Here is a 10533-nt window from a genome sequence, read left to right on the forward strand (position 1 = left end):
GAGACACCGAGAGACACCGCCGCTCCCCCGCCCGCCCGCCCGCCTGCCTACCATCGCCTTGCCGTGCGGGGCGGCGGGTCCGCGGCGCTGCGGCTGCCCCCGCTGCTCTCCGCCGCGGTCTCGCTTCTCGCGGCCGCCGCGCTGCTCCTCGCCGGCGTCGAGGGAGGTGAAATTCCAGACGAGGAGGGTCTGCAGGAGCAGCACGGTGAGCGCCGCCACCAGCGCCGAGCGGGAGCGCCGCGCCAGGCGCCGGGCGCACGGAGCCGCCACCATCTTCGCCGCCGCGCGCCCCAGAGCCGCCGCATCCGCCGCGGCACCGAGTTTTCAGCCGGGCAGAGCCAGACGTCAGCAGGAGGAGGGCGGAGGTGGGGAGGGAGGGAGGGAGGGAGGGAGGGGGGGAAGGAGGAGGAGGTGTTGGCGGCGCGTGGGGATGGGGGAAGCCGGCGGGGAGCCCTGGCGGAGCGGCAGCCCCGCGGCCAGGGGTGGGGTTGGCGGAGGAAGAGGAAGGAGGAGGAGGAGGGTGGGCTGGAGGCGGAGGAGGAGCGGGGCGCTCGGCGGGCGAGCCTCGGCGCTGCGTGAGGGGAAGGGGCCGGGGCGGGGCGGCGGCTCCCGGCGGGCGGGGAGGGAGGGGAGGGAGGGAGGGGAGGGGGCGGCCGGCGGCGGGGCGGGCGGCGAGTGCCACCTTCTGAGGGATGGCGGCCTCACCCCGGGCCGGGCACCTGGCGGGCGGGGACACCCGCCCGGGGAACCCTCACCGCCAAAACGGGCCCAAATCCCCCAAGGCTGAGATGATGGTTTTTTGGGTTTTTCCCCTGAAGAGACCCAAAAAGGGTCCCTGGCAGCATTTCAAACCGCCTCATCAGATCTCCTCAGCGGACTGAACGAGAGAAGGTGCAGCCCCTCCACAGCCCGGGGGGTTTGCAGGAACCAGGCACAGGGCGACTGTCACTGACAGCCCAGTGTCTCAGAAAGTGAACATAACGGGCCACTTCAGTTGCCTTTTCCTCCCATACTGATATTGGCTTTCTAATCGGAAAGATCTCATTATCTGATGCTAGGACAGAAGTAGGGAGGGGTTTTTTTAATCTGCCTGCACAGTGCCTCTTTTCCTAAGCCTAATTCCACTTTACAAACAAATCCAAAGGTAAAAATATTATCTCCTGGTATGAAGAGTTGATTTTTAAAATCACAGCCAGGTAGGATTTGCACAGACCAGCGGGATTTTGTTTCCATTGGAAAGGCTTTAGTTCCTGATCTGAAGAAAATGAAGCAAGTAGTAAGATTCAGAAGCATCTTTTATTAAGGGAATTTGCTTAATGATCCAGTGAAGCTACAAATAAAATTTTACAGGAGGCATCCTTCCTTGCAACATTTCACAAGCAGATGAAGTATGTGTCAGTTTCAAAGAGGGCCACACTCTGAGGATCCATGACTGCGAGGTGTCTCTAAAACAGAGAGGTCAAAATGCACCATTAGTAACTTCCAGGAAAGTCAGCCCAGAAAGGCTCCTCTCTGTGTGACAGCAGAGCATCGCCTGGCTGACCTTCCGTTCATGCAGTGGAACCGTGCTCCATTGTTGCCAGCTGGGGTGATGGCAGAGAGCCCGTGATAACAAAATTTGGCAGTGTCAGGCTTCCACACCAGTTGCACATGCATCACATTTGCTGGTCCCACAGTACAGAGAAGTGAGCTGTTAGAACAAAGAAATGAAAGAGACCCAAAGTGTTCCTGAATGTTCTGACAGATTCTGCACAGCTCGGGAAGATGATGGATAATTTTTATTCCAAACGATCAGATGATTGGGCATTATAAACACAGCCAAGCAAATTTGCTGACGAATACAAGATAAAAGCCTCTTCCATTTGGGATTAAATGCTTTTCTCTTCAAAAGGAAGTCATGGTCCTAGTAAGTGGTTGCTCCTTGCAGCCTTCCCTTGGGCTTGTAGATGGCAGGAGGTGCTCGTGGTGCCAGAAAAGCAACAGGCTCTGAACAGGCCAAATGACCAAGAGCTCTCAAGAGCCTCAGGACCTGATTCCAATCCTGCACATCTCATTGGGAAATGGGAAACTCATTCCCATGGATACCCTAAAATGGCTAAAAGCCCTATCAGCAACATCCAAGACAGGCAATACTTCAGCACAGGGCAATACTGCTTTCTATAAAAGCAGCACAGCAGTAATTGTGATGAACTTGTGATCCATGGTTCTTAAAAATTTTATGACCTATTGGAAAATTTCCTCCAGATTTTATGGGGTAATTTTTATGCTGGAAAATGTCTCTGGGTGTCCCTAATCTCTGTATATAATTAGTGTGACTGATAGGGCAGTGAGGAACAGCAGTGCAGTCTCACACATGTCCTCCTGGAAGCTCTTCTGGAGAGAAGATTTGTATCCAAACCACAATAATTTATAGGCCATAAAGATCTGAGTCTTCAGTGTAAACTCAGCCCTGTATATGGGTGGGAGCCCCAGCATGAGACAGTTCTGCTCTGACAGAAAAAGCAGAGCAGAGAGAGGAGCAGATTTCTCCTCCTTCAACATCCTCCTTTCCCCATATTTAGAGACATGTAAAATCTGGAAAGGACAGTGCAGTAGATATGACATTCATTTCTAAAACTGTGGTATAACCAATGACCACTAACTGTTCAAAACATCCTTCTTCTGTGCTAAAGAAAACAGCCAAATAGAAGGAATAGAATTTTACTAATACATTTTTTTCTCTTGTGCTGATTCCCATTAAAAAAGTGAAAAGGGCAAGGCTGAGCATCTTGAGAATATGAAGAAAAAAAAAATCACAGAAACTGAAGAAATGAACTGTAACAATCCAAAGAATAAACTATAAACAGAAATTGCATACAACTGTTAAATGAATTTTCTTATTATAATGTTTATGAATAATGGCAGCTTGATTGAGCTGTTTTGCACCAGAAAATATTTAATCAGCTTACACAGAAGACATTTGAGAGAGTTACCACTCTGAAAATTCTCCATGTTGCCCATGTTAGGTGAGAATTAGTATCTAGCACAAAGTATATAAGAGAAAAACCCAGATTTGATTCTTATATAAGTATTATGTTGGTTGCACGTCAAAGAGATGGTGTTTTAAGCAAGGGTAACAACTGTGACTTGGCTAATTTGCTCTGAAATCCCAAGACATAATTGATTTAAATATTTTTTTTGCCCTGCACAGGTATGTAAATTCAGTGTGGGTGTGTTTGAGAGATGGAGGGTATCAATCTTGCCTACTTAAAATGATGTAAAAAAAGAACCATACCCAGTTCCATTTTAGTCTGATCTACTTTGCTAGATTTACCTATCCTGTTGCAAAAAAATTGTTTCCTCCTCCTGACAGTGTAACTACAGTCTAAAATTGCATCAAGTAACCAGACTTTGTACAAAGAAATAAGTTAAGTTGAGAGCAGTGTTAATAAGCAATATCCTTTGCTCTACTTTGCAGAGCTTATGGTCCATCTGGTGAACAAACACTGCAGGCTTATCTGAACTCCAACTCACAGCCTGACTCATAGGCGGTTTAGAAGCACATTCTGTAATCAGTGGAAGACTAAGTTATTTCAGAGTGAAGATTTGCATTTTCCTTAAAAACAGTCATGTCCTTATCACATCAAAAAATTAGACTTCAGATATATGTTATGAGATGAAGGGGGAAAAGGTGAACAAATTGATTTCTCTAAGAATGGATAGCTCTAATATACTCAGTCTTAAAATCTCTGAAGAATACAGAACAAATGGCAAATTTGTGTATATTCCTATGATATCAAAAAAATCACAGCACCTAAGGAATGTGCCTTAGGAATAGAAAAGGTTGGAAATAGGCTAGAAGCAGTGTTTAATGAGTAACCTGCAGCAGCAGTAGCAATGTCCTCTGAAGTTTGGGCTTCTTCCCTGAAGTGATAAAGTCTTTTCTTTTCCTTCCATCTCTACCAGAATGACACACGACTCCTAATTCCTTTGGTGCATGTGGAAGATACAGGTCTTTTCCCTGGAAGTCTGGCAGTCTAAGCATCAAATCTGAAAGAGCAAAACAGGGTAGGGAATTACTTCTTGAGAATTTCACCATCTCAGACTGCAGGTCACTGCCTGCTCTGCAACAAGTTCCCAAAACTTTGCTTTTATGTTTTTAAACACTGGTATATTGCTAGACTTAAAAGGTAGAGGAAGTGTATTTTGATTTTTTTGGAACCACAGGACCACTATTAACTTCATGTTCTGCGCTTCAGTCATTTTATGGTTTACACATGTGTTCTTCACCACTCAGGTATACTGTACCATGGATATTCATTCTTCCATATTTTCTTTTCATAAACAAAACCAAAATTATTTGCCAGGTACTCATTTTACATCAGGCTACTCTCCAAGTGAGTTATAAAATTCAGGTTCTCTCTTATGTGCATGGGCAGAACTAAAGTCAATGGAGATGTGACCACTGCATGCAAGAAATGCCTTCCATTCTGGTGGTTTTATAAAATTTGAGATTCCAGCAAACATTTCTTAATCCACTCTGGTTTCATTTTGCAACATCACAAATGCAAACTCCGGTGTCAATGAATATGCAAAAGCCAACATTTTGACACCAACATTTCATTCTGGTAACACTTGTCTAAATTATCAACTGAACATACTGTGTCAGGATTCAAAGACAATAAAAGCAGGTTCTATGTTCAGTTTGTATGAAATACGTAATATGGATGTGGAATATATATTACACCTTCCTTCTGAGAGATAAATTTAGTTCAGGACCTTGGCATATGCTCCACTTCAGGAAGTCAAGGAAAATGGAAGAATTATTCCCTTCACCATCACATTAAAGCATCCCTTTTTCTTTATAATCTCTTGCATATAAAACCTTTTACTATCAATGAGGGCAAATGGCTGTATATGTACATTATATACAGCCCTCAGTGTTGTGACAGCTTTTTCTTTCAGCCAGTGGTTGAGGATAATCACGGAAGGATTACCCATCTGCTCTTGCCATGTGGCATTCTGTCTTCAGTAAGGAGATACTGCAGTTCACAGCTTCCTGCAGTTTTTTTTTTTTTTCTGATGTTCTCTCATTAACTAAAAATTGTTTTATTATCCGTCTGAATTGCTAAGTTGGAAAGTCTGGAAGACTCATGAAGGTGACCTACTTTGGGTTATCTAAATTAGAAGTAACCACTGCCTGTTGCAAGTAGCACTTTGTTTAGATGCAGATGGCTTGGGCTTTCATTCTAGGTTTTGCTTTTTTTTCTGCCTGTCCACTTGATGGAAAAAAAGACATTGGTACACAAAAAAGGGTAATCAAAGGAGAAGAGATAGAAAAAAGGAGACTTTTTCACTAAAAGTGACTTTGTAGGCTGTGTTTACATGATTAGCCAGTTTTTCAGAACACCCAACAGTTTCTAGACTACATTTACTATGATGACATACCAGTGCAAAGTATATGGAGAAATTTATCCCAGTAGTCACCTGAAACGTGTTCTATGTATCTAAACTTCTACTGAGATATCACTATCCCTTGCTCCAGGAACAATAATTAGAAAGGAAACAAGGTTTCAAAGAAGATTTAAATAGTCTTTCATTTTTGCTAACACTGGAAAATAAAGTATTTTAAAGACAAAGTTTTATTCTTAAGCTCCTGATATGATACAAATTCATCTGTATGAAAGCTTGCTCTGAAAACATATCTGATGAAATAGTGTGACTATTCTTCATAACCAGAGCCATTTGGTGGTAATTGATTTAGTACAAGCCTTTCTGTCAGGAATCATTGTTTATGACGGTATGTCAAACTGAGTATTGGCAGCTACCAGTGATGCACTTGTGCCCCTTGTGCACACTGGGCAGTCCCACAGAGCACAGTGTGTCAGGTGAAGCTGGGATCATTTGCCACTGTGTGACAGTGACATTTGCCTGAGCTTCTGCATAAAGTCTCCAAACCCTTGGACAAAGCTTCCCAGGGCAGTGAGTGGGGCAAGTGCATTTGTGCCATTTTCCCCTGGGAGAGGGGAATTGAACAGGTAGCCTGATTTCCTGCTGCACTCTCTAACAGCTGAGTTGGCAAAAGTGTTTCAACTTCCCTCTGACTCTGATCTGCCAACACCATGGGCTGTGTCAGATATTACAGAGCAAAGACAATTATACGAATTTAAGCAAACAAACTTGATAACTATCATTAATCTTTCTGTATTTAGAAAGTTATTAGCAAAGGTGGGTGCAAAAACCTGTTCAGCTGTAATTTGGATGCTACAAGAAAAGAAAGGTTTCAGACAAGGTATTTGATGTGCCTTAAAAGAAATGCAGTTTTTGGAAGAGTAAGGCATTAGTCCATGTATGGCAAAGATGACTGTGTATGATCTCTCATTTTAATAGCTTTTGAATTCATAGAAGCAGCAACACATTGTAAACACCTCCTCACTGAGTTAGGGAGGATTTTGATAAGGCTGACACCTCCTTTACAATCTTTGAGATTTGTCCCATTCTTGACAGCACGGACTTTATCTATGCCCCATTCTTCCATCACAATGGAAAACCCTCCATAAACATGTGAAATTCCATGTGAATCTACCAAATATGCTCCTCTCAGGAACAAGTTCCTGTCTTGGCAAGACAAAAAGGAAGGTTCTTGAAGCCTTATGGAAGCTGGGGAGCCAGAGGAGAAGTCTCATGAGGTAGGGAACTAGCAGCAGTTTTGCAGGAGCAGACAGAACAGACCTTGACGTGTTCTTCTACATCTGGTTGTTCACAAAATCATCTGGGCTGGAAGGGACCCATAAGGATCAGCGAGTCCAACTCTTAATGCATGGTTCATACAGAGCTCCAACCCACAACCTTGGCACTATTGGCACCATGCTCCAACCAACTGAGCCAATCCCAGCGCTGGTCTGTATGGTTTGGGCTTCATAATGATTTATGCTTTGATGAACTTGAGGACTGGGAGGAAGAAGAACTGGTAAACCTATCTGTCCACATCAGCAACCTCACACAAAACATACCAGCTCCCTGCAATTTGCAGAGCTGTGTTGCTGACCATGCCTGAGCAGTGCTCACTTGCACACACCTGTAATCAGTGGTTTGTATGCTGGTGTGTTGGCCTGCAGCTGCACAAAGCAGACATGCATGGAGATGGCCAAGTTACACCACAGTACAGCACATACTGTTGGAACCACTCTTAAGGAAAAGGTGTGGTTTGGTGCCTGCCATTGCACCTCCATCAGTTTTGAAAATTGATTCTCATCTCACATAGAAGCACTGGATGTGCTGACTCGTCACTGAGGGCTGCTGGAGGCAGAGGCCTGTTTGCCCTGTGGTCTCACTGAGGGAGATACTAAATTCTGCTGCTTCTACTTCACTGCTGCTTCTACTTCATTCAGGTCTGCCTTGTAAGATGGAGATACATGACTGCAGGTCTGCCTTTTGAATAGTACAGTTCTTGCCATGACAACTCAGTGCTGAAATTACTGTTCCTTCCACCTATTTCATTATAAATTGTGGGTATGACACACATCTGACAACTCATTTGCCTGGAAAACATTTTGTTCCAAAAGGCCAGGAGGTGTTTGCCACTGTTGTGGTGGTGAGGTGATGTTCAGAAGACACCTGCCTGTATAGTTCACGTGCTACATTGCTGAATTGCTCAAATACCTAAATGCCTGTATGCACAAAACCCAGGATATATGTGTATAGGCCTTTTGAATAGACAAGTAGATCCTATGGATAAAAGTGTAGCTCACAGAATACAGATTAGGGATTGGAATTTAAATTGCAATACTTTGCCCCAGGACTGATGCTCAAAGGTGTTACATTTCTTGTATGGCAGAGAAAATTAAGAGAAGAAACTAAATATTATTCGGTGAAAGGGAAAATAAGCAGACCCTAAGTGATTACACCATGCTCTTAAAACAATTCAAGTATTCTCCAAATTACAGTATAAGAGAAATTCTTCAGGAAGTTCATATAACAAGTTGTTTGTATATACTGTGCAAGCCACCTTTAAGATCAAACAACATGTTATGATGAATTTTAATCCAACTTCTGAATCATATAGTAAATTGAATAATCCATTTCCACACAATCTGCATTCTCAACAAAGTGACTCGTGTGACATGTGGCTCTCTTTTGCCCTGGGATGGCTTCTAGTATTGCAATTTGATGTCATAGTGGCTTGATTAATGAAAGTAAAGTTTTCCATTAGATCTTTCTTTCACTGGAAAGTATTGCAGTAAAATATTTTATATCTCTCATGGTGTAAATAAGCACCTGAAATTCCTGTAAATTCAAACGATCAGGTCTTGACCCAAGAAAGCACTTAATACATGTATGGTCCCATTGAATTTGGGGACACATACAAGGGCTTCAATCAAAACATGTAATTAGGAGCTTTGCTGAGTTGAGGCCTTACAAAATTATATTATGCAGATCAGCCGCTATTCATAAAATATAGTTGGGTGAATAAGGTAATTTGCTTGTTAGCCAAAAAAGAGGCTCTAGTTTCCTTCTCAATAAGTTATATCCAGGCAGCTCTCATATTGCTATTACCTCCTCAACCCTGATAGTCCAGATTTACACAACTTGTTGATTAGACTATAGCTGATCCTATACCACACTAAAACTTCTCAAATGGCCACTGAACCAACACATTTGGTAGCTCACTCTGTTAGATGAACTCCACTGCAATAGATTCTTATCTCAGACTTAGATTTACCTGAGCACAGATGAAAAATGCAAAGACAATCTGTATCATTTATTTCTAAGCCTCATGTAGTGAAGAAAAAGGCGTATTATGCATTTCATGCATTATTCTCTCCTTTGTGCTATATATAATTGGCAGAGCTTTTAGTGAAAAAACTATCTGGCCAAATTCTCAGAGCCTCATGCTCTACAAAAATATGTCTTAAATTAATCTATATTAGGAGTAATATTCAAGTTGACTGCACTCATATGAAAAATGTATTTTAAAAGCTCTAGCAGATACAATCTGCTATTTCTTGCCCAACTTTGTTCCCTGCTGTTGTTGGTCTCTCACGGGATTTCTTGCAGAGTGGTTAAGTGATCTATACTGAGGTTTCAAAAGCAAAGATAATAGGAGTTCTATTCATGGGTTAAACACTTAGCTGCTTTAATACAAGATGTGTAGGAGCAGCCCCTAATGACATTCAAATCTTGTTATTGCTCTGCTCCCGTATAGGATATACTTGGTTTTGTGGCTGCAAGAAGCAATTGCCAAAGACGACTAAATCCTGAACAGCAAATAAATCCCAGCCCATGGAAATGATGCCTGATCTTGCTCTTACAGCAGCACATCTTTGGACTTCACCGTGCTGGCTCCTGACTCACAGCAATGCCAGTGTCCCAGAGCAGTCAGTGCCTTGTACCACACCTACCCTGGGCTCTGGCTGCAGGAGCACCAGCTCTTAACTTCACATTGGCCTAGCATTTCTAACGTTTCTTTGCAAAATATTGCTGCCTGTTCTTATTATCTTTGCTTTTGGACATTCCCCTGAAACAGTATTGCGGCAAGCTCTGAGCCTTCAGTATTTTTGAATCCCATGTCCAGCTTATTTTTCTTACGTCCTCCAAGGCTTGCTAGTACTTGTCACCATTTCCTGGTGGAGATAATTCTACTGAAAACATTTACAGGAACACTCCTACAGTTCCTTCAGCAAATTTGTCTGATATAGCTTCAACTATCCATTTATAAACTTTAAACTTGCCCAGCTGGCTCTGTCAGAAGCCTATTAGGCAGCACTCTCACAAGCTGCTCTCCTTCAGAGCAGTAAAGACTATTTGGGAATGGTGATCTTGTCCTCTGACACAGCTGGACTGGAAGGGAAATGGAAATGAGTGAAAAGAGCAACCCCTCCCTGGGTTTCTAAGTGATTGTGCAAAAGGGCTAAAAAAACACTTAGTCTTACTACAGAGAAATTAAAATTAATCTCTTAAACAAGAAGACTCTTCTGGCTCTGCTGTTTTTTGTCTCACATTGCCATTTGCTTCATCTTCTGGACTAATCTGCAAAATATTACTGTTGATCAAGCACAAGTGTCACAGGAACAATTGAAAATCTTGTGGAGGAGAAAGTGCTGTGCTCTTTACCACCTCTTGCTAAAAACCAATGAGCAAACCATCCAAATCCTTAACCCAGCATGGGGCAACACTGGAAATGGTAAATTCTGTGACATAGCCTGTCTGTGCTGTGTCATAAGGGGGGAAAAAAGATAAATGAAAATACATGTTATATATCTTGGGACAATATTAGTAGATATGCTCCTGGCCTTTAAATATACATAAGACTGTTGCAAAGAGAAAGCAATTAATTGTTCTGAGTTCAGTTACAACAAGAAAAGATTTAGCAAGACATTAATAAAACTTTCTAGGCACTGTTAAGATCATTTAGGGAAATTGTGAGGTCTCCAAAAACAATTTAGATGAATAAACTGTCAGAATGGCTTAAGTGCTTCTGATTTTCCTCAAGGTCAAAATAAGTTTTCAGGATCCCTTCCCTCCCCATATGCTGTAATACTACAGAACATGATA

At 42.7% G+C, this 10533-nt stretch overlaps 1 protein-coding gene across 1 annotated transcript in view; it reads right to left on the reverse strand.

The window, feature by feature from the left end:
• XYLT1 (xylosyltransferase 1) overlaps positions 1–273 on the reverse strand; it is a gene marked incomplete at its 5' end in the record, with an annotated part of 174410 nt that extends 174137 nt beyond the window's left edge. The window contains one exon of the mRNA XM_083872725.1: positions 52–273. Within this exon, the coding sequence (XP_083728851.1) occupies positions 52–273 (222 nt within the window). The remainder of the gene's footprint in view (positions 1–51) is intronic.
• Between the last annotated feature and the right edge of the window lie 10260 nt (positions 274–10533).

The sequence above is a fragment of the Zosterops lateralis genome (genome assembly GCF_965231275.1).
Source record: "Zosterops lateralis genome assembly, chromosome: 15".
Taxonomy (NCBI): domain Eukaryota; kingdom Metazoa; phylum Chordata; class Aves; order Passeriformes; family Zosteropidae; genus Zosterops; species Zosterops lateralis.